Raw genomic sequence first — 25,452 nt, 5'->3', positions numbered from 1 at the left:
TGACGCTTTATATCCCTATAACCGGATGCGTCTATTTTTGGATCTCTCTAGTTTGTGGGTGGGGAGGAGCAGAGGGTACCTTTTGGGCCACACCTGGGTCTGTGGCATAGATGACCCTGAGTGGTCTAGGCAATGGCACATGGTGCCAGCAAGGAGAAACAGACTGGGGCAGAGCCTTGTATCCTCCCTGGGATGGTGGGAGGAAGACTGTCCTGGGGGCAACAGGGAAGCCCTGAATCTATCTGAACATAAAGGCACAGCTCTGTCAACAACACAGAGGAAAAAGTGGGGGAACCCAAGTGAGAAGAGAAATGAGGGCAAGAGGATTCAAGGCTAGGGAACCAGGAAACAGCACAGCTTTGGGAAAATACAAGAGTCCATTCTATTAAGATGAGCAGGTGAAGAGAGGTGGTGGGAGTCAAGGGGAAAGGTAGGCAGGGGCCGTTTTCAGGCTGATACAGGTTGTTTTTGCCTGGAAGCCCTGCCAAGCCTCATGGACTTCTCTGAGCTGGAGAGTGTTGTGATGAAAGCTGTCCTTGGGGACTTTCCCTGCTGGGAACATGCAGGGTGGGTTACTGCACATTTGGGGGGGGTGGGGAGGGGGGTGGGGTGAGGGAGTCATGAACCAGGAGATGCCCTTAACAAGTAGTGACTGGAGAACTTTATTCCCAAAGCCTGATACCTATCAATTACATGTAAAGTGCTTCATCTTAAGTAAAACAGAATGTATGTAACCAGCACCACATTTAGAGCATTACAGTGGAGCAGCATATTACCCAAAAGTAAGGCACTAAATAGCATGGTGAGCTTAACATATGGTTAAACTACCCCCTGAAAACTCCACTGTATCACCCATAAGCACCAGGGGATGCTCCCACAATGAAAGGACTCGGGAATGGACACCACAGAGGGGACAAGGTTCTCCCACTTCCAAAGCCACCCTCCATCCACAGCACACACTCATGAGAGAGTGGCTGCCTTCACCAACCCTAATGTCTCCTATCTGCTGAACCCACAGAATTTAACTCATTATTGTGAAACACCCCAGTGATGCAATATCCATAAGCTTTTACCACTCCCCCCCCAAAAAAAAATCCACATTAGAAAAATAACTAACTCTTCTTTAAACTTGACACTGGTTTTGGCAGAAGACATATAATTCAAAACACTACCAGATGTTCAAAAGTCCATCTCCACCATCTTCCAGAATCCCCTCTAAGAAAGGCAAACTCATATTCCAGTTCTAATTAGTACATGGAACATTGAAGAGCTGCATTCTGAACACCTGTTGCTTAGCAGACTGATGGAATTACTTCATTTCCTCATCGGTACATGACCTCGAAGATATATGACTAATTTACCTCACGAGACATTCCAATAAAGGAATCCTAAGCAGCACAGCCACTTTGAACCTCTCAGAGGAGATGCCATGTAAACCCAAGGTGTTATTATTTTTATCTCTTTCTGCTGCACAGCCTGGGAAAGCTGACAGATTTCTGGCCTCATGAATTAGGAACTCCAATGACTTCTTAGATTTGTCAGCCTTGACAGTTCAGGATATACACTTTATTACTGTGCCCAGACCAAGAAAAGGAGAACTTTACAACATGACACAGAACAATTAGAAGACTGAATTTTTGATATTGTCTGCAGTACACACACACACACACACACACACACACACACACACACACATCTCTACAGTGACAGAAAATAAAGCCGGTCACAAGTTCCTGGACTCTCCTGGCTTTGAAAAGTGCAGCCAGCCTCCCCTGCCCTGGAATCTCTGCTGTTTAGTGACTGGTTTGGCACAGAGAATATAAGGTTAGTGAGTTTGTGCTGGCTTCCACATTAAGGTCTTTATAGAGTGACAGCTTCCTCTTCTGACTCATAGGACACCCTCTCCAGGAGCCCTGAGCCCTCCATGCTGGAGATGCAAAAACTAGGTGCCCTGGTCAACAGTCCCAGTGTGCCTCAAACTGCTACCAACCCCACCAGCACCAAACATGTGAATGAATGCAGCCATCTAGGACCTTTACATGGCATCTATACATGCCAGCTATATAGTATCCCCAAGTAACTCCAAATGAAGCAGAAGAATCACCCAGCTGAGCCTTGACCAAATCCTGACCCACTACATCATGATATATAATTAGTTATTGATTTAAGCCATGAAGTTCTGGGTAGTTTGTTAAGCAGCAATACCTAAACATACATAAATTTTCAAACATTTTTACTAATCAACTCATGGTTAAGTGCTATTTGAAACCGCCAATTAAGAAAAAAATTCTCACAAGGGCAGTGCTCCCAAACACGTTACACCTTTAACTAAAGTAACTTCTAACAGGTCTGTAAGTAAGTTCTTATGGCTGCAGTATCTTTGAAGACACTGTTTTAAATATTGCACTTTGCATCTCTGAAATCTCCCTTGAGGAAAGCATGTCCTGTCCTTATCATCTCTGGCTGGTGAGCCCTGTACTGGGTCTTCTTGGCACTATGACTGGGGTTGGGGGGTTGGGGGGGAGTGGCAGGAAGCCCCATTCCATGTGCAAACTTTCCAAATGAAGGTCGGTCGGCAAATCCATGTGAAGAATGACAGCTGGTCATCTGTCCTCTTTTTCCTACTTCAAGTAACAAAGGAAATGTATAAAAATGTAGGAATAGTATAAGGAACTACAATGCCAGGAAAAGCAGAGACTACAATGCCATTTGTTGTTGTCTTTGCTGTTGTGCAGTCACTGAGTCATGTCCAACTCTTTGCGACCCCATGGACTGCAGTATGTCATGTTCCTCTGTCCTTTACTATCTCCTGGAGTTTGCTCAGATTCATGTCCACTGAGTTGGTGATGATATCTAACCATCTCATTCTCTGTCACTCTCTTCTCCTTTTGCCTTCAATCTTTCCCAGCATCAGGGTCTTTTCCAATGAGTTGGCTCTTCGCATCGGGTGGCCAAAGTGTTGGGAGTTTCAGCTTCAGCATCCATCCTTCCAATGAATATTCAGGGTTGATTTTCTATAGGATCAACTGGTTTGATCTCCCTGCAGTCCAAAGGACTCTCAAGAGTCTTCTCCAACACCACAGTTTGAAGGCATCAATTCTTGATTGCTCAGCCTTCTTAATGGTACAACTCTCACATTCATACATGACTACTGGAAAAACCATAGCTTTGACTATACACACCTTTGTTGGCAAAGTGATGTCTTTGCTTTTTAAATACACTGTCTAGGTTTGTCATAGCTTTCCTTCCAAGGAGCAAACGTCTTTTCATTTCATGCCCAAGTTAATAAAATGGACCCAGGCGGGCAGGCACATTCTCTGACCCACGTTCAGGTCCCCGAGGCCTTAGGGCAGAGGCACCTGTTGCCCTTGCTCCCTGGTGTGGGGGTGGGGACTGACTGGAACATTCCAGCAAGCTGAGAGTGGATGTGTGTGATAGGAGTGCCCTTTGGCCTGGTGAGGGTGTGCCTTCTCCTACACAGGCAGGCACAGCCACAAACAAGCCTGAAGAGAAGCTCAGCAAAAGGAGTGCTCAGTCCACTGCTCACAAGCCTGCTTCACCCAGAACCAGAAGTCTTAGCTGTCCTGTCACTACACATCACAAACACCAAGAGGACAGCCCATGACTTGCACCAAATCTCACATGTGTGACTCAATATGACCTTTCCTTTCCCCCTTATTTCTATCTCGTGGGCTGTCAATTTTACTGCTCCTCTGAACCTTTTGAGCCATTTCTGTCATTAAACTCAGACTCGACGTCCTTAAGAGTTAACGGCTGAAACCTCAGGAATACCTAGTACCGATGCTGTCAACTGCGTCCACAAATAAAACTCAAAACTAATTAACAGGCAGGAGAAGAGAGTGAGTTCATTTTGAAAAAGAATAGATTCTTATATATTTATACCTTGAATCACTTTTGCTATACACTAGAAACTAACACAAAACTGCCAATCAACTATGAGTTCAGTTCAGTCGCTCAGTCTTGTCTGATTCTTTGCAACCCCATGTATTGCAGCACGTCAGGCTTCCCTGTCCATCACCAACTCCCGGAGCTTGCTCAAACTTATGCCCATCCAACCATCGGTGATGCCATCCAACCATCTCATCCTCTGTCTCCTCCCAGCTTTCAATCCTTCCCAGCATCAGGGTCTTTTCAAATGAGTCAGTTCTTCACATCAGGTCAATCAACTATACTCCAATAGAAAATAGAAAATTTTTAAGCGGGGGAGTGACTTCAAAAGTCAGAAATAATAATGTACAGGTGGAGCCATTGTCACTTAAGTGACCAGCCTGTGAGCGCCCTGGCTGATCCTCTCAATTTTTGTTCTGGAAATTTCCATGTACAGCTACAAGGCGGCAGGTCCCAGGTCACATAACACAACAACCCCTAAGGGCCTGGAGGCTGCTCTAAACCAGTAGTTCTCCACCCTGGAAGCACAGAGAAACCCCGAGGAGCTTCAGAGCAATACCAGTATCCACTCCAACCCGGAGATCTGATTCCCTTGGTTCGTGGGGAGCCTGAGCATCCAGTTCTTAAAACCCTTTCAGATGTTCCTACCTGCAGCCAGAGTTGAGGGCAACTGCTCTGAAGCATCTGTTGTTGTTTTAGTCAATAAGTTGTGGTCAACTCTTTGTGATCCCATCGATTATAGACAGCCAGGCTCCTCTTTCCATGGGATTCTCTAGGCAAGAACAGCAGAGTGGGTTGCCATTTCCTCCTCCAGGGGATCTTCCTGACCCAGGGATCAAACTCAAGTCTCCTTCACCGGTAGGCAGGTTCTTTATCACTGAATCACCAGGGAAGCCCCTGGAATCATCTGAGTGAGTGAATGTCTCTCAGTCGTGTCCAACTCTTTGTGACCCCATGGCCTGTAGCCTGACAGGCTCCCTGTCCATGGAATTTTCCAAGCCACAATACTGGACAGGGTAGCCATTTGGATTCTTTACCAGCTGAGCTACCAGAGAAGCTTGGAATCATCTGAGGATCTGACTAAAATGCAGATTTTGAGAGCATCTCTCAGGGATGGGGTCCATGATTCTCCATTCCTAACAATCTTCCAAGCAAAGCCAGCACTGCTGATCCATAGACCACACCTGAGCAGCAAGGGGCTTCGACATCTAGCCTCCTTGACCCAGCCAGCTCCATCATCCCAAATGTGCACTTCTTCCTTTCACTCATGAGCCACCAGATGAAACCTAGATCAGAAAAGAACTTGTCTTCTCCAATGGGCGCTGTTCATTCTTTCCTGTAGAACAGTACAGGCTCTCCAGCCAGAGGGGTCACATCAGATGTACAACTGTTTGCCACCTTCTTAATCTTCTTTAGCCCAAGTTTCCTCACCCATAAACTCAGAGTTGCCTCACTACCACTCCATGGGTTTAATGAGCATGAGCCCAGACTTAGGGCCTGATGTTACAAAATGCCCCCAGAGTGCTAACCATGCCTGTTGATAATAAGTGTTAACACTGCTACTCTTACCTGATACATACCACTGTGTCCTGGTTACCCTCCTACCTGTCAGAAACTCCTCAACAAATTGGGACTGAGATGTGATGGGTATCACTGTTAAAGGTACTTTCTCAACAGCTCCCCAGTGTGACAGGCAGATAAATAACGCCCTTGATACAGCACCTCTTGTGCAAGAACTTTCTATCATCCATTCTGACCTAAAAAAGGTTATTGACACCAAAAGACTGACCTGAAAATACCACTCCCCTGAATCTATAAAAGAGGCGGCTTCCCTCCTCATCGGTGGAAAAACAGCCCAGGACCAAAAACTCTTCTGTTTTAAACTAAAACTCCAAGAAAACAAATAAATAAATAAATAAACTAAAACTCCACCTCAATCACCCATCAGAACAGATCTGTCTAAAATGCTCCCAAGTCAAAGAGTACGATTTAAGTGTTCTCAGAGAACATAAATACTCAAGATGACACAAATGTGTTAATTAACTCAATGGGAGGAAGTCTGCACAATGTACAGGTGTATCAAATAACAGTGCACACTTTTAAATATCTTACAACTTTATTGAAAAAACTCCCCCAGAGCTATTTCTCTACAGTTTTGTTATAAAATGCTGGGGTATTCTGGAAAGGTTCTGAAAGCACTATTTATCACTTTCATTACAAAGCACGAAAACAATGGAAACAATATATATAAATTCCAACCAACCATGTTGCTGTATCTGTTTTTTGGCCTTGTGTGAATCAAAAGCTTTGGATTTCAAATGCACTCACCTGACACAATGTTTATAAACAAATACTGGAAGGAATCAAAGTCAAAATATGAATGCTGCACAACTAGATAAGCTTTATTGTTTTGAGCATGACCTGGCAACTTCCCTAAACACATATGCAGAGAGGGAGGAAGCTTGAATTAACAAGGTGTTTAAAGTCCTCAGAGAGAGGAAGACAACTCTCAATACTGTGAAATGGAAAAGGTAAGTAAGAAGTGGTCCTCTTGGGCATGAACTCAGTTGAGTTTTGATGAGTTGGCAAGTCTGGCATTTTAGCACAGCCCCACCCAGAGCCCTGAGGAAGCCTCCCAGGCACCACTCCTGGTTCAGAATGATAAATAGGTCAACTCTTGGGCGAAGTCTTCAGGTGATTGGCATTGGGTGCCTTTAGCTGAACTAAAGTATTAAACGCCTGGAGAAGGAAATGGCAATCCACTCCAGTACTGTTGCCTGGAAAATCCCATGGACAGAGGCGCCTGGTACGCTACAGTCTACGGAGTCGCAAAGAGTCAGACACGACTGAGTGACTTCACTTCAAAGTATTAAAAGTTGTATCAATGTGTCAACCCTTATAACTATCTACCCAAGCAAAAGATGTTCGGTGTCCATTTACTGCTGATTTAGCTGCCCAAAATCACCATCTTAAAGATACAGAAAAGAGTGAAGAAGTGTTATGGGCATGTGAGTTATAGAGGCCTATAGAATAAAGGATTAGAGGGGTCACAAAACTGTCAACCTTCGCATTTTTTTTATAACTCAGATTATCTCTTTGTGCTCCAGGGTACTCTCAGAACTACTGCTGCTGCTACTAGTTAATAAAGGCTAAAGGTCTTTAAAACAGCTGTCTGAAAGATCTCTAGGATTTTTTAAATATCAGAATTTACAATTTCTAGTTTTACTCTTTCCAACTTTCAAAAGATTTCTTTAATGGAAAAATGTGCAACCAGTGCCTTTTAAAATATTATAAATATAGCAAAGAAAGGTTCCATAATCTCCATTCATCTAGCAGTATGGCAGCTGCAATTATTTTAAAAAATAAGAAGGGCTAATAGGACTTCCCTGGTGGTTCAGTGGTTAAGAATCTGCATGTCAATTCAGGGGACAGGAGTTCAATCCCTGGTCCAGGTGGATCCCATACGCCGCAGAGCAACTAAGCTCAAGTGCAGCTACCGAAACCCACTCACCCTAGAGCCTGCACTCTGCAACAAGAAGTCACCGAAATGAGAAGCCCGAGCACCACAACAAGGAGCAGCCCCAGCTCGCCACAACTTGAGAAAGTGCACAGGCAGCAGAGTAAGTCCACAGGCAGCAACGAAGACCCAGCACAGCCAAAAATAAATAAAGTTAACAAAAAGAAGAGGCTAATAACAGAAAAAGCTACAGAGTTAGGATAAACACACTTCTTGATCTGTAAAAGAACCAGCTACTGGATTATTAGAACATTTCTTTTTCCCTATTTCCAACTGAGTTAGTAAAAGTACCAAAACTGGAAAACTAAATACTGGAATTTCTACAGTACTTTTAAGAAGAAAGTGCTAACTCTTTGACAAACCATCTTGAAAAATGACAACTAGAATTATAAATCAAATAAAAGTCAAGTTGATTTTATGAATTAGCCATTAAAACTGTGTCTAATTTCTGTGTGAAACTTGAAGGAAAGGAAAAGATCTAAAATTGACTAAGAGTCTGTAACATGGCAGGGGAATTATCTATATTAAATCCCTTAATCTCCGTGACTGCTGACTAAAGAAAACATTTCCAAATTACAGATGAGAAAACTGAGGCTCAGAGAGCTGGTGAGACTTATCAAAGTCCAAAACTACCATGGCCAAAACCAAAAATGAGGAAAGATATTCCTCTATGGACATCTTTGGAACATCTATAACAATGTCACTGGGATTTTATTTCTCAAACAGCAGAATGCTTTCAAGACTTTTAAAGGGAGAACTCTTTTTCCCCCCCAAATATTCAATATTCCACATCTAGAACAGTTTAAGGAAGATGAGAAGAAACAATTTAAAAGCATTTATTCAAGTGAGCCTTAATCACTTGTGACCTTTCTTAGCAAGAGCGAAAGAACAGTACAGCTCTCAAGCTCTCTGCTTTACTTCTTGCAATGCCTTTTTATAACATTCTCTCTTTAAACGTTCACAACAGTCCCATGAAGGACATGGACCCTAGGCTGACAGAAGTTACCGTTCTTGCTTTCTGATACACAAATGATGTAATCTGTTCTTCTGAATCCTGGCCCAGACTGTGTCATACTGATGTGCTTGCCTCCTAGAAGGAGAAAAACAAAAAAAAACGCCCACCACCAAACTTTCCACCTCCAGCTAATTGTGTTTTACCAAACATCTGTGTTTTTAAAAAGTGGGTCATGAAATACAAAAGATAAAACTGACTCCACTATTAAAAATTCAGGGTTTTATTAGCTTTCCAGGTTTCCTTGAAAAAAAATATTCCCAATAGTATATGCCTTCATAATTTAAAATATGACTCATTTCATATTCCTCAGGCAGTACAAATGCAGAAATGCCACCATCTTCCAGATGCAGTTGTTTAAGTAGTTACCAAGCCAAATGAGGCGCTTTCATGTAGCGAGCCCCTTGATTTGTCTGAACGGTTTTTTCCCAGATCTCTGCTGCTGCTGCTAAGTCGCTTCAGTCATGTCCGACTCTGTGCGACCCCATAGACGGCAGCCCACCAGACTCCCCCGTCCCTGGGATTCTCCAGGCAAGAACACTGGAGTGGATTGCCATTTCCTTCTCCAATGCATGAGAGTGAAAAGTGAAAGTGAAGCTCTGTCCATGGGATTTTCCAGGCAAAAGTACTGGAGTGGGTTGCCATTGCCTTCTCCGCCCAGATCTCTAAAAAAGCAATAAAAACACCAAATTCTACATTCAGCTTTCATGGATTTAGTGATTAGTCATATCCTATATGGTGGTTCACCAGGAACCAATAACCTGCACATCTCACCTCCTTCTTCTACAGGTGCTGCTGGCTGGAATGAGAGAATCTCAGGTTAGACTATACCCCTGTTGGGCAGGAATCTGGCTAAGTATTATTCACATATGACTTTGCACAACAGGTTTCAGAATTACAAATGGTGGAGAAGGAAATGGCAACCCACTCCAGTATTCTTGCCTGGAGAATCCCATGGACGGAGGAGCCTGGTGGGCTACAGTCCACGGGGTCACAAAGAGTCGGACACAACTGAGTGACTTCACTTTCACTTTCACTTTACATCCACTAAGATATAATCAAAGGACAGATAATAATAAGTGTTGATGAGAATGTGAAGAAATTGCAACTCTCAACACTGCTGGTGGAAATGTAAAGTAGTACAGCCACTTTGAAAAACACCTTGGATTCCTCAAAATGTCAAATACAGAGCTACCATATGGCCCAGCAATTCCACTCATAGGTATATACCCAAGACAAATGAAGACATACATCCACACAAAAATTTGTATGTGAATGTTCTTAGGAGTATCATTCATAATAATGGAAACAACCCAAATGTCCATCAGCCAATGAATGGATAAATAAAATGTGGTATATCCATATAATATACTCTTATTTAGCAATAAAAAGAAACAAAGTATTACCATATAACATGACAGGGATGAACCCTGAAAACATTGTGTCAAGTGAAACTAGTTACAAAGTAGTTACAAATGTTGTATGATTCCACTTATAGTGATCAGAATAGGCAAGTCAATGGAGACAGAAAAATGGGTTAGTGGTTTCCCAGGGCTGAGGGGGATGGGGGACCTGGAGAGTGACTGCTAACTGCGCGCAGGGTATCTTTTGGGGATAATAATAATGTTCCAAAATTGACTGCAGTGATGGATGCACAACTCTGCTAATTTGCTAGAATTCACTGACTTGTATACTTTACTGAGTTAATTGTTTGGTATGAGAATCATATCTCAGTAACACTGTTAAAACGCTTTACCCCAAATTTTCATCTTTATATAATAAAGAAATTAGAGATGCCTTTCTCAAAAAAAAAGAATTACAAATGGTGTATCCTAAAAGCCTTCCTGTGTTCCCTGGGGAATGGATTATTTGTAAATCCTGGATTCAATATTAGATTTGAAAAAAATTAAATCATGAACATGAAAAAATATTTCCCAGTTTTTATTGTATACTGCAAAGAACTAGAACAAAATAGCCCACTCTCATCTCAAACACTTACACAGAAACAGCCTTTCTGTGTTTTTCATCTGTTAATACCACATATTTTTAGTATTTAGGAACCTTAGGTTTTTTTATATATAGTGAGTTGTTTTCTAAAATAAACAGAGAAGGAAACATTGCTTTGTATCATAGAATATCTCTAAGAGGTCATTTCAGATTCCTGTACAGGGATGCAGTAAAATATAAGAAAAACTACACACCAGGAAAAAATAAACCTGAGTTCCAAAAACTTGCCTTATCATTTCTGAATATTAAAGAACATTAAAAGTAGGGACCAGTCATCTCTAAAACCCCTTAAATTGATATCACCATAAAAATACCAAATTCATGAATACATTTGTGCATGTATGTGTACACACATGCCATACATTTAGAACCATGCAGAATCACACCTTTAGCTACACTTCACAAAGGACACAGTCTTATTAAGTTACTTCTGAGCATGTAATTTATTTTAAAAGATATTTATCTTGGGACAGTAAGGAATTCTGAGGGACAGTCAGGCAAAATACATCCTAACTTTCAAACAGCGTATGTCTGACCTGTGGGTCAAGCCCATCATTTCAAAGTAAAGGAAGCAAAACCTTCTCATAGGGAGGGTCCGGGGAGTTGAGATCTACTCTGTTTGCGCCTCTGAAAAGCCTCTCATGCCTGATGGTCCCATGGGTACAACCACCAACCATGCAGACTCAGGGTGGCTGTTGCCCAGGGGGACAGAAAGCAGAAGCCCAGCCCAGACCTTCTGAGTATGGGGAGATGAAGATGGTAAAACTGATGTGCACAGAGCTTGTGGGACCTGCCAAAGCTCAAAACCAAGAACTGGAAAAGTTCTTCCATGATGGACATCTTAGGTCATCTGAAGCAACCGCCAGGGCAGCTGGTGGACTGGGCTGAGGGAGAACAAGGCAGAATAGGTGAACGGATAGTTGGTGAAGCCTTTACAGGGGCACTAGGGAACGCAGATTCTCAGCAGTCAGGGGCTTAGCAGACAGCACCGGGAGAAAGCCGGCAACCTCGAGAAAGCAGGTTCACACATTGTATGGAAAACTCCTAAAAATAGCCCTTCTTCATTTGAACATCTCTGACACAGAAAAACATGTTTTATGGGACTCTCATAAAATACCTAAAAAATGGAGCTCTGCCCATAGGGGCTTATGCAGACTTTTTTTTTTTTTTAGCATCTTTATTGAGACATAACAATATATTACAAAATTCACCCATTTAAAGTGTACAATTCAGTGATGTTTATAGTATACTTACAGAGGCATACCACCATCATCACTATCTAAATTGAGAACATTTTCATCATCCCAAAGATCAACCCCATCCCCATGAACAGTCACCTACCATTCTTCAACCCCCAGGCCCTGGCAACCACTACTCTACTTTCTATATCTACAGATTTGTCTATTCTGGTCATTTTGTAAATATGGACTCATAGTATGTGGGCCTTTATGATTGGCTTCCTTTATGAAGCATACCATTTGCAAGGTGCATCTCTAGGGAGCCATGCATCACAGCTTCATTCATCTTTACAGCTTAATAATATTCTAATGTATAGATATACCACATTTTATTCAGTTGATGAGCATCTGATTTATTCTATTTTTTGGCTGTTATGAATCATGCCATAGACATTCATGTATATATTTTTTGTATGATGTGTTTTCAATTTCTCATGTGTGTGTATAAGCTAGTGTTGAGAGTGAAATAATTCACATTTCAAGTCATTTGGAAAGAAGCTGGAAATTGTATTTCTAAGTTACAATATTAGTTGATGGAGGAGAAAAGAATAAACAAAAGTAATATTTAATGGCAGGAACACATAAAGATGGAAGGTCAGATACAGGAAGACAGAGCCATGAAGGAAAAGCATTTTTCCATAATCCTTCCAAATGGAAAAAAATTTTCAATTGGATAAAATAATGACTATAAGGCAAAAAACAATCACCTTCCTATTATGATCATAGAACTTTGCATTTCTTCTTATTAAGATTTTTCTCTTTTCCATGTAAAACAGAAAAGATACCAAAAATTGGTAAAATGCATAAATTTTCTGAGCCCTGTTCCACTGCCATTGACCTTGATGGCCACTTGGACTGCTACGTGAGTGGCCAAGTGGGAGAAAAGTCACCTGTGTGGGCTGCCCACCTCTACCCCATGGAAAAGCACCTCCACTTGGGGAAAGCACTTTCCCAGACTAAGCACTTTCCAAGATGGATGTTTCTTTCTATCCTTGAAAAAGGGCAGAGGGCTCGGGTCATCTTTCAAGTGTTAACCACCACCCACCTGCATCCAACTCTAGGCTTGAACAAACCTTCCAGCACAGATGAAGATTCTGTGCACGTGTGCACACATTACCTCCCGTGCCCAATTCACCACATTCACCACAAGCCAAGAAGCACGTCTCATCGCCAGATTCTCCCTATGAATCTCAGATCCTAAACATTTCTGTTTACTCCTGGCACTTACCCACGGATCCCAACTGACAGAATTAGAAGCGCCAGACCGAGCACAGGTGTGTCTTGAGGCCAGATTCCTGCACTGCCCTGGCCACCAGCCTTGAAACAGGCCAGAAGCAAACCCCAGGATGATTCCTCTGCTCTGGGTGAAAAATGGACCAAACTCCTTGAAAACAAATGATACCAAAGAATAACTTCCAAGTACCCTGAAACCACACTAAATCAATCTCTTTGTCCTAATACGCCAAACATACCAAATTTTAAAGTCTTCAAAATCATACAGTCTTCCAAGCAAAAGTGCACTTTTTGTGTGAGAATACATGCCATGTATTTATCCTCAATTTTGCACCTACTCAGCTTGTTAAGATGACTACGTGGCAGATACCACCAGTAAGACTGAGGCAGGACCATCACCTTCAAGCACCTCACCAGGAGGAGAAGGGGCATAGTTCTGCTCCAAAACAAACCCCCTGAAGCACCCACAACAAAGCACATTCCTCCAGGTCAGTATGGGAGCTGTGGGAAGATGTGAAGCAAGCAAGTGATCTAGGCGGGAGAAACTGAAAATGCCAGAGCAAAGGCAGGAAAGTGCAAGCAAGGCCGAATGGGTAGGGGTGAAGTGGGAGGATCTGGGGTGGAAGAGGCAGGAGGGGTCCTACAAGGGACAGGCTCTGCTGAGGTGGCAGGACCTGGCCTCTGGGGAAAGCTGATACTGGGGTCCTTAAGCAGAAGAGTACATGGAAATGTGCATTTTAGAAAGATCAACCATTCAGACATGTTTCTTGTTTTTTTCCTTTTGAAGAGGAAGATGAGAAAATGTTAACAAAATAATAAAATGTACTTCATTTCACTATTCAAAAATACGGTCATTCAAACTCTGCAACAATTTCCTAAAAGTTTCCTATTTTCCTAATAGTTTCAATAACCTTGCGAATGTGTAACAACATGTGGTCATCCATCTGTCCGCAAGAAATCACACACCAAACATAAGAGTCTTCGTACAAACCATGACTTACATGGTTTTGGTAATCAACAGTCCTCCTCACCCCCAAAAAAGAAAAGTATATTTTCAAAAGTTACTGCCCATAAATTTATGTTTGTGGGGTTTCTTTATACCATTAAACTGAAAGTGAAAGTTTCTCAGTCATGTCCGACTCTTTTCCCCAGGCCAGAATACTGGGTAGCCTTTACCTTCTGCAGTGGATCTTTCCAACCCAGGGATGGAACCCAGGTCTCCTGCATTGGAGGTGGATTCTTTACCAGCTGAGCCACAGATAAATTGCTATTAAATAACTCTTAAGGTTTCCATGCTCAAGGAACAGAAGCAGTGGCCCCTACACACACAAAAAAAATGGAGGCCCAGAAGTCAACCCAGAGTAAAGCTGTAACAGCCGTGATTTTTACATTCTCTACTTTATACACACACACACATAATGTGCTCTTCTGATTGTGGTATTGCTTAGGCAAATATTAACATTCCTACCTATTCTTTAATTAAATTACACACTGTCTTCCTGAGCAAAGAGGAAAAACCCAAACAGAACTAGCAGACTACTCGGGAAAATCTTGCAGGCAGTCAAGTGAGTGAAACCATTTGGTGAGTGAAACCAATTAGGGATCCAGATGCAGAGCTGAGGAGCTGCCCATTCATCACCCCTCAGCACTCACAGGAACCCTGCAGGGGAGGAACCTGTTCAAGATGAGGAAATGAGGCTCCGTAGGGCTGGTCTACCCAAGGTTAAATGGTGAAAAAACCAGCGTTTCTGTGGACTGAAGGTGATCCTGGTCCTCTGCCCAGAAGAGAACTAGCCCTGCCCAAACACCTCAGTCCCCCTGGACCATCAGATTGTACGAAGCCTCAGGGTCTCATCCTGGCGTTCCTGGCCCTCCTCAGCTTGGTCCTGCCACCATCTGACGGGACAGCAGCCCAGGAGCTAAACTAGCGCTGATGCTCACCGGCAATGCCCACCCTTCCACCCCTCAGCATGGCAGCCAACACGCTCCAGACTCAGACGCCCGGACCCACCGGACACCTGTCAAACCAGGACTCCTAGGCCAGGCAGGTGGTTTTGGGGGTCACCCCACTACCCAGTTAGGAAGTGCCATCCTAAATCCAGGCCAGCCTTCCCACTGACTAAGCCTACTGTATGCAAACCCCAGGGATTCCAGGAGATTGCCACCCCCAGGCTATAATGACCACTTCCATCTCTGAAATCCAGAAGCAGCTACTCTCTGTATGCACCACCCTGTTGCTAATTAATGTTATTGCCTACTGTTATTTATAGTTTAATATATTCACCCTATTGCCCACATTACATTCTTCTTGAGAGCAAGAATTCAGCCTTACATTTCTTCATAGAGCATGACATTTTGCACACAGTAGCCCTTCAACAAATAAACAATTTTAAAAAAAAAAGAATGGAGATTTTTTTTTCCTGCCTACCAGAGTTGAGGTGCACAGCAGGAAAAAATGGGAAGTCTCAGGCCAGCCCTGATCCACTGAGAATAAAGAATGAGCAGGCAAAGCCCTGAGAAGCCAAGTGACCACACTACACAGTCCGGGCAGTTGGTGCTCTGCACCCTGTGTCCATCAGGGACCATGGATGAGTCAGGCCACAGGTAGGAGTAGAACAGTCCATATGGTACGGTCCTCCATGTCTCCAGGGCACCCTCCTCAGAGATGGTCCAGATGAGGATGGGTGGATGGGGAAGAACAGCCAACCGATTTTCACCCATCAGGGATCATAAACAGAAAAACAGTTTTTAACTGGAGAAAAAAAAAAGTGCTATGAATAACTAAGCCTTCAAATATCTGTTTATTGAGGACATTTCTGGTATTCAGTCACACCACTCCACTGCCCAGAAAAACGTATTTGTTTAACCTGAAAACAGCTTAAATATAATGCCAAAAATTAGCCCCACCACACCACAAAATGCTCACTGCAGAGAAAGTCTTAGTGGCTTGGGATCATTCTTTCTCTTTCCTTTTTCCTTTAATTTCTTTCTTTCTTTTTCCAGCTTAGCTGGTTTTTATACAAAGCCATAAACATGATCTTCCCCCATTCTCCCCCACCAGATGGGAGTTCAGCATGGCACATGTCACCTAGCAACCAAACACCACTCTACAGCTACCCAGTTACCCAGTTCTTCATACAAAATTTATCTTGTTCTATTCAACAGTAAGGGGTAAGGAAGAGATAAGAGGATAAAAGTTAAAACAAGTGTTAATAAGTGTTTGCTTCATAACCATTTTAAAGGAGGTGGGCAAAATGGAAAGAACCACTGAAGTTTCATCTTAGCCATTACCTAATCATTTAAGAGGAAAAAAATACAAATGGACCTGGAAGAAACTCCAGCTCATCCAACACTGGAGAGTCAACAGTCTTGTGATCCGATGACCGAACTTTGTAGACCACAAAGCCCATTTTAAAATTTACCTGCTGAACTGTGAATTGCACTTAAAGAGAATTTAAACAATTTTGGAAGCCCCTGAATCATCTCTGAGTCATTTATATCCAACTCCAATAACACTGTCACTCTCTGAGCATGATCCTTCCTTCCTTCCATCTCCACCAGGAACAATAATCAGTCTCACGCCTACCCTTCAAAACTCAGCTCTTGATGCTGCTTCTCTTGGGTGCCTTCCCAGGTGCTCTGCAGAAACCGGCGATTCCTTCTTCATGCTCCCCAGTCATTGCAAAACCACCACCACTGATACCTAAAGACAAAGTCCAGCTCCCTCACCGAGGCCTCTCAACTCCATCTACTCAAAACCCCAGAGGCCTGTCTTCTCCCCACTGCATGTAACTCGCCAGTCCAAAGGCTGGCTACCCTCACTTGCAGGACCGTGTAGCCTCTCTCCTTGAGTCTCACAGTCCAATTTCCACAAGCAGCCAGTGGATCTCACAGATGTCCAGCACCCAGAACAATGCCTCAGTCACAGTAAATGCTTAAGAATTTCTGTGGAGCATACAAATGACCCAAACAACTACATTTGTATCTCCCAAACAAGCTGTTCCACCCACATGCATCGTGTGCATAAGGAAATATGACTAATGTTAAGCATGTTAATGTTTAAGCATGTAAATGACTAATGTTAAGCAGGTCCATTTTAAGCATGTAAGCCAAGAAATGTCCATCACTCCTCTGTACTCGGAACCTGGGCACACTGCAAAGTATATATTATTCTCTTTCCTCTCACCGTTTATTTTGTTGGTTTCCTGAGTACATGTGCAATCTAATTATTGGTACCGAACATTTAGATCACAAACTGTCATCCATAAACAACCCTTTAAAATGCTCAAGGTATGTTCAGAGGTTGACAGTGGTTCAAGATAAGCAGGTGCCCAATTTCCACTAATTTTATTTGATTTTTCAATAAAAGTTCAACCAACTGTAAGGAACATTTTAGAGCCCTGAAGTCAAGTCAACATCTTCCATCACTGTCATGTTCCTGAACTTCCCCAAGATTATCTTTAAAAGGCCAAACGTGGGCTAATTTTCCTCTCTCCTCAAAACAGAAGTGTAAAAATTTTTTTTTCCTCTGTGGCCCTCAGACCCACAGGGCTCAAACCACTCCAAGATCGGGGACAAAACGGGAATTCTTAAAGTGACTGTGCTTTCCAACCAACGTTCCTCTGGCTCAAAGGAAATATCCTCAGGTGCTTGAGAGAAACTTGGGAGGCGTGGGCTGTTGTCAAACAGACACAGACGATAAAACAATTTAACAAAAAGCCTTTTCACTTCTGACACATTGTAGAGGAATGCAGGGAAGTGGAGACAATGTTATCACTCCACCGGGAAAAGGGAAATCCACTCCACTCGAGGCCGGGGCGCGGCCCGGGCTCCGCAGGGAGCTCGGTGCAGACGGGTCCACGGGGAGGTGCCGGCAGGAACACTCGGAATCCGGTGACCCATCTCCAGGCTGTGCTCCTCCCAGAAGCCAGCTGTGCTCCCGGGCCTCTCGGTCTCCGAAGTGCTGGGCTCCAGCGACGATCGCGAGCCAGCTGGAGCTGGTCGCTCCCGGCGCCGCGCCGCCACCCGCCCCGGGACCCCCGCCCGGCAGGGCCCGCAGGAGGGCCCCGCCACCACCGCCCGGCGGGGGACGGGGGGGGCGGTGCGCAGAGGCACCAGCGAGCCACTCTCCCCGCGCGCGGGCAGAACTCCGCTCCAGCAGGAAAAGTTCCCTCGCCCGGCCTCCGCCCGCGGCCCAGGGCGCGGAGCCGGGGCCGCAGCCCGCGGCCGGGAGCAGGCTCCGCACGCCCCGCCGCGGCTCGGGCTCGGCTCCCCGGAGGCTCGGGGCGCCGGCCGCCAGGCCTCGAAGCAACAGCGGGGACCGGGGCGCGGGGGCCGGGCGCGGGGAAGTTTGCGGCCCGCAGCCCGGCCGGGGGGCGCAGGCCGGGCCGGCCGCCGCGCGCTCCCTCTCCGCGCCTCCGCCGCCGCCTCCCCTTCCAGGAAGCGCCATATTGATCCCGGCGCCTTCCCTCCTCCCGCGCCTCCGCCCCTCCTCCGCCCCCTCGGCCGCCCGCCCGCCCCCGCCCGCGCCCCCGGCCCCTCACCTTGGCGATGGCCTTCCGGTAGCGGGTCACCGCTTGCTGGATGAGGCTGAAAACTTTCATGTGGCCGTCCCCGCACGGCACGACCACCCGGGTCCTCCCGAAGCACACGGTCACTTTCATGCCGCCGCCGCCGCCGCCGCCGCGGGCCGGCCCGCGCCCCTCGGTGACCGCGGCCGGAGGGGCCGGAGCGCCCTGGGCCGAGGCGACTGCACGCGGGGCGCGCGGCGCGGGGCGCGGGGCGCGAGGCTAGGGGCCGCGGCCGGGGGCCCGATCGGCTCGCATGCCCGGCCTGTGGCCCTCGCCGCGCCTAGCCCGGCCTGGCCCCGGGCTCGCCCGCCTGTGCCCGCGCGGCGCCGCAGCCTCCGGCCACCTGTTCGGTGTGTGTCGTCGCGCTCGGCCGCCGGGCCGTGTGGCGCTGGCGCGGCGCTCGCTCCGGGCCGCGGGGGAGGGGACGCGGCGAGGGGAGGGACGGGGAGGAGGCGAGGGGTGGGGAGAGGAGGGGAGGGACAAGGAGGGAGGGGAAGGGACCAGACTGGAGGGAGGGGAGGGGAGGGGAGGGGAGGGGAGGGGAGGGGAGGGGAGGGGAGGGGAGGGGAGGGGAGGGAGGGGCGCGGCCGGCCCACAACACACTGCACACGCGGAGACCTGGCGCGGGGCGCGGGGCGGCCTCCCTCCTCCGCCGCCCCGCAAGCCTGGGCGCCGCAGCCCCCGGCCCCCGCCTCCCGCACCCCGCTTCCTTTGTCGCTGTGGATCCCCCTCCTGGCGCTGGAGGGGCCCAGGCGGAATCGCGGCTGACTCCACACTACCCCAAAGGTCCGGGGGGGACGGGGGGGAGGGGCTCCCGCCCGATCCCCCCCAACTCCCAACCTCCCCACCCCGCCCCCAGAGGCCAGGAGCGAGGGGGCTGCTCTGCGGGGAGTCCTTTCTCCCGAGGCCACCACTTACCTTGAAGTTCCTTTGACCCCGTGGTGACCCACCCGCTTTGTCGTTTGCAACTCCGACATCAGCAGTTCGCATCGTTTTATTTCTTAGAATTCGGCAACCCAAGCAATCTGAACGCAAAGTCAGGAACAATGCACTAGGAAGGCCACCGCAGCCCTGGGGAAGAAAGCAGCGCCGCATGGAGTCACCTGCGTGGGGACCCGCGACAGTTAATAGAGGAACTGACACCACGTCAAGAGAAGTAACTGAGGCCCCTCTGTTATGGCAGGAATCTCAGTGTTCCTGGCAACTGTGTGTCTCTCTGTTCAGAGAATGCAAGCGTCAACAGAGTCATCGCTGGCCCAGGTCTGTCCCAAATGATAGTGGATTCATTCTTGCCAGCGTCTCTAGGGCTTGTGAAAGTGATCAACAGCTCCGTGGGCTCTAAGAGAACTTCAGCAGGTACAGTTGGTGACCGTCCACCTCCCTTTTTAAACTAAGGAAACTAGACAGGTTAATCTGCTTTTTGGATCCCTAAACTTTCCACTGCCCCAGGTATAGTGCGGTTTGTCATACACAAGGTACTTCCACTCCTCTGCAGCCCTTGACCAGTACAATCAATTATCCTGGCAAAGCAGTGCAATAAGTATGCACCATGTGTCATCATCCCATCTTACCCCAAGATGCTTAGGAGTGTTGAAATCACTAGCCCAAGGCCAGCCAGAGAAAGCTAGAGGATGACCCAGAAAGAGAACCCGTTTCCTGCCATGCATTCATGGGAAAGGCTCTCTTACTCCTCTTCTGTTTAGAGGCAACCTTCAATATTTCTACCCAATAATTAAGTTTGTAACAGTGACGACAACAAATCTTGCGGAGGTCTCCTTGCTTCTGTATTAATACTTGGATCCACAACAACAATTACTGATAATTATAGATGTTGTCTCTGTTTTAATGCTTTGGAAAGAGAGGAGTATACTAGTTTAGAGTGGGGCTTTCTCAAAATAGTTCTGGTTGAAAGGCAAGTTCAGGAATAGCCAGAGGACATCAGACAATTGCTGGGATGTAGGTAGAAATAGTAATTGTACCATTTACTTGTGCCTTAGAAATGCCACTCAATCTCTCTCCAGCCTCAGTTTTATTCGCTGAGAAGTGGGGCTGATGATCTCCATAAATTATGAGATAAATTATTAAGATTAAAATAATGTGTTAAGATACTTAGTGCATGCTGCCACATGGGAGTGTGTAGTTTTGTAGAGTCCAGTTACTGTAATGTAGGGTTCCCTGGTGGCGCAGTGGTAAAGAATCCACCTGCCAGTGCTGGAGACAGGTTTGATCCCTATGCCTGGAAGATCCCCTGGAGAAGGGAATGGCAACTGGCTTCAGTATTCTTGCCTGGAAAATTCCATGGACAGGAGAGCCTGGCAGGCTACAGTCCATGGGGTCACAAAGAGGTGGACACAACTAAGGAACTTAGCACACACGCACACATCATGAAGTTGGGTGAACGGTAACAAAGTCAGGACCAGATACCAAAGGAGGGTGTTGAGGGGGAGGGAGAGCCTGGGAGAGGAGTCCAAGGCTCAGAGAAATTGCCGAATCGGCGATACAGCTGTTTAGTGTCTGGACCAGGACTCATGACCTTCAATCAAATCTCTGCTCACTTCCCTTAATTTGATCCCACACACAGTTAGAGAACTTCCATGTGGAAAGCAGAATTTTTTTTGAGTAAGAAAAATATAGATTTTAAAATAAGATACCTACTCCAATAGCTGTAATTCAGACATTACAAATTCAAGCCAGCAAAGTGTTTACAGCCGAACTAGGGAAGGAGGCCTGAATTCAGAAAAGAGACAGCATCCAAGTACTCCTGTACCATTTTGTGTACATCAATGCCGTTCACTATTAAATCATTAATACGTTTAGACAGCTTTTCAAAAATGTGATCATAAGATTAATAATTACAATGTGATTTAACTACCTTAAGTCTTTATTTAAATCTACCTAGTTTATCTAGATACAGTGATTCCCTCTATATTAATAACTGATGAAAAACTAATGCTGTGTTAATTTTAGATACCAGACACTTTGGTGTCTTGAGTCAAATTCATAAACTTTTCTCACAAATAATAAATCTGTTTTCACAAATATACTTATCTAGTGTCTAACCATAAAGATGCATTAGGGTCAGGCTGCACTCACATCCACGTAATGTTCAGTTTGACCGTATTGCTTCCGACCTGAGATGAGCAGAAAAGCAAACCCAGACCCCTGAGAAGCAAACTCATCATAGTTAATGGTCAAATGTTAAGCAAATATTTTCTAGTGTGTTTACTGTCTTAAATTCTGCTTATTTTGGTTAAAAAAAAATTATGAGTCTTACCTAACTTATATCTCTCTATTTTATAATTGACTGATTTCAATTGGTTTTGAAAACATCAGAGAATTCTGAAAATTGATTAGAATCTAGCTGGGTTTTGTGCCTATTTTGTAAATGGGCAGGTGTGACCACATGGACCATAAATTCAACTCTATCCAGCAGCATTCATGTACACTGTGAAATAAATACACACCCCATGTGTGTAGCAACAGTATTGAATTACCTAACAGCAGACCCTTAAAAGTTTTAATAATTAGGAATAAAATATTTCCAGGAATTTTAAAACTCATATGTATTTTAGAAATTATCTCTGAAATGTTTCCCACACATACCGAATGCCTATGCAGTATTATACTTAAGACCACATTAACAATCGTAAATGCCTTGCCTCACACAAGTTTCATCTAATAGGAGCAATTGATCAGTATTCACCAATTAATTATTGTCTGTCTATTTTATAACAAGCATAGCACTGTGGGCTGGGTATGAAAGTTCCTCCTTCAAGAGGTTCTGACGCTGGAAATGGTTTCAGACATGAATAGGCAGCCACTAGGGTATGAGAAGGAAATGGCAACCCACTCCAGTGTTCTTGTCTGGAGAATCCCAGGGATGTGGGAGCCTGGTGGGCTGCCCTCTATGGGGTCGCACAGAGTCAGACACAACTGAAGTGACTTAGCAGCTTAGCAGCAGGGTATGAGAGATGCTACATATGGAGATGATGATGGTACCCAGAGGAAGTGCTCCTTCCTGGGAGAGAGGAAAGTGAAGGGGGTGGAAGCAGGCCATCTAGAGTGAAACTGTCCAAGAGAAACACCAAGCGAACCATATTCCTAACTTTAAATCTTCTAGTAGCCACAGATGAAATTAATTTCAATAATATATTCTATTCAACCCAGTATATCCTATTATCCTTGCTTGGAGAATCCCATGGACAGAGGAGCCTGGTAGACTTCAGTTGATAGGGTTGCAAAGAGTCAGACAGGACTGAATCAACATAGCATGCATGCACACAAAACATCATGGGCGTGTTTGATCCATGCCAGATGGTTTGGGACAGGACCAAATATCAAGGACCTTTTGACATGGACCAAATGTCCCCATGGGTGTTTTGGACAGGGCCAAAAGTGTGAACTCCGGGAGTTGGTGATGGACAGGGAGGCCTGGCGTGCTGCGACTCATGGGGTCGCAAAGAGTCGGACACGACTGAGCAACTAAACTGAACTGAACTGAAAAGTGACCAAATATCGAGAACCTTTTGGTGTAGACCAAATGTCCTGTGAAAGTTTTGGACAGAACCAAATGTCTATTAACCACTATTTTTCATACTTTTTTTGCCTACTAATTCTTCTTGACCCTGTGCATAGTTTAAACATACAGCACATCTTCCTTTGAACCAGTCCTCCATATTCATTCATCACGCATTCACTCTTCCGTCAAAGCCTGAGTAACCAGCATGTGTCTAACCTTCTGAGAGCTCAGCGGCTGCATGTGGCTGGTGGCCACCATATTGGACAGCAAAGCTCTACAGGATGGAACTGCTAATGGCTGGAAGCCACATGCACTGGTGAGGAACTTACAAGTGGCCTCTCTGACAGCACTTTCCCAGAGTTTCTCTCCCAAGGCTATCTGCACACTAGCTTCTAAGTGTGATGAATGAGTGCATGAATACAGAGGGATAGGAGAAAAATGGTTTCTTAACATATGTACAAATATTGTAATAGTAAAGCTGTTTAGGATAGAATGCAAAGATTAAGGGAAATTAGAATGGCACATAAGGAACTTCCCTGGTGGTCCTTTGATTAAGACTCCACACTTCCACTGCAGGTAACCTGGGTTCAATCTCTGGTCGGCAAACTAAGATCCAAGGCCCAGTTGCAGCCAAAAAAAAAAAAAAAAAAAAAAACGAATGGCATTTAGAGTCCACAGATCTTCCTATTGTGCAACATTAAACAGAAGTCTAAAAACAGTGGTTTTTCTAACGAAGCTTGAGCTCATACGAATTGTTCAGGTGAGAATAAGTCAATGAAAGAAAAGGAAAAGAACAAGAAACAGGAGGAGCCTTAATGATCCCTCATCATCAGACATGAAAAGTACACAGATTGACCTGGTTCTGATCAGAAGAAAATCTCATGGGATGCGGTGGGCCCATCTCCTTTTCCCTTGCATCTGACAATGTCTTTACCCTAGAGGCTGGTGTAATCCAAAAGGCACCTGACTCACCAGCTTGTGATTTCCAATGGGGTGGTGTTGACTTTCACACCCAACCATGGGCATCCAAGTCCTCCCTTCAAAATAGTCCAGGTTGCCCTCAACCAGTCCATCGGTAGTCACCAGACTATCTACCATATTCTTGCTGTCCTATGCCAGTTCCCAGAAATGCCTGGGAGCTGTGTCAGCCCCACTGCCTTGCTTGGAAAACCACTTCTAGATGCCCCCATGTCACCCAACCTCAGTGTGCAGGAAGAGATCCCAAGTTCCTTACAGAAAGCCATCCCCTGCATCCTTCTATCCATCCATCCAGCATCGTGATCCACCGCTCAAGAGCCATGGTTCCTTCATCAAATGCCTCTCTGCTTCCCATGCTCCAAAGCCTGAGAATGAGGGAGCTTGTCAATCAAGTCCTCAAAGGCCAGCCCAGAAACACATGGAGCAGAGTTAAGGCGGCACCACTGGTGATGTTAAAACCCAGCTATTGGAAGACAGATCTGTAAGAAAGTGAAAGTCACTCAGTCATGTCCAACTCTTCGTGACCCCATGGACTACACAGTCCATGGAATTCTCCAGGCCAGAATACTAGAGTGGGTAGCCTCTCCCTTCACCCGGGGATCTTCCCAACCCAGGGATCGAAACAAGGTCTCCCGCATTGCAGGCGGATTCTTTACCAGCTGAGCCACAAGGGAAGCGCAAGAATACTGGAGTGGACAGCCTATCCCTTCTCCAGCAGATCTTCCCAACCCAGGAATCAAACCAGGGTCTCCTGCATTGAAGGCAGATTCTTTACCAACTGAGCTATTGGAGACAGATCTGCAGGAGAGTCAAGCAAAGCAGTCTGAGCTGCCTACTTGCCAGTGGCCACTTGACCTGAGGCAGATGGGAGCAGCCAGTAGTGTGGAGAGGTGTCTCCACCTGAGGTTCTTTCAGCTGAATTTTTGAGAACAAAGTCCTGGGTCAAGTTCTGCTGAACTTCTAAGCTGGAGGAGTCCAGAGGCACAGGAAGTGAGGCTCGAAGTCTGAACTGGGATTCCCAGCTGGGAGGACCACTCTGCAGTCTCTCCAAGGTGGGCGTGGCTCTCCTAGAAGCACGAAGTACTGAAGTCATTGTTTGTTTTTTATTTTTACTCCAAGACTTTGAGAAAATGAGGTAGGAAGGGGAACAGATCAAGGAAATGATTGTAATCATTTCTGAAGAAGAAAAATTCTCCTCTCCCAGAGGATACTTAATCTTTGATGATTAAAAGGAAAAGGATGAAATGAGTTCACATGAAGCCTCGCACCAATGCTCAGCTCTAAAGGACTTCGGGTCAGGGGATATGAATCCGCTTTTAAAGACTGTTTTTTTTTTGTTTGTTTGTTTGTTTGTTTGTTTTTAGCAAATGTGGCTGAGCAGCTTCATTCAGTAAAGAAGGGGAAAAAAATGCATTGTGGTTGATCATTGGAACAATATATTTTTTTCTTGACCTTGTCAAGATTAAATG

At 45.4% G+C, this 25,452-nt stretch overlaps 1 protein-coding gene across 11 annotated transcripts in view; it reads right to left on the bottom strand.

Moving 5' to 3' along the window:
• The window catches only part of PARD3 (par-3 family cell polarity regulator), a 573,907-nt gene extending 555,008 nt beyond the window's left edge, over positions 1-18,899 (bottom strand). For 5 of the 11 annotated variants that reach the window (XM_018057055.1, XM_018057051.1, XM_018057059.1 and 2 more), the window contains exon 1: positions 18,460-18,579. In XM_018057055.1, coding sequence (XP_017912544.1) covers positions 18,460-18,579 — 120 coding nt within the window. Of the gene's footprint in view, positions 1-18,459 lie in introns of all 11 variants that reach the window. The other 6 variants (XM_018057066.1, XM_018057067.1, XM_018057068.1 and 3 more) reach the window with 4 other exon arrangements.

The sequence above is a fragment of the Capra hircus genome, chromosome 13 (assembly GCF_001704415.2).
Source record: "Capra hircus breed San Clemente chromosome 13, ASM170441v1, whole genome shotgun sequence".
In the NCBI taxonomy this organism is placed as follows: domain Eukaryota; kingdom Metazoa; phylum Chordata; class Mammalia; order Artiodactyla; family Bovidae; genus Capra; species Capra hircus.
The sequence above is the reverse complement of the archived record's forward strand: the minus strand, read 5'-3'. Positions and strand labels throughout refer to the sequence as shown.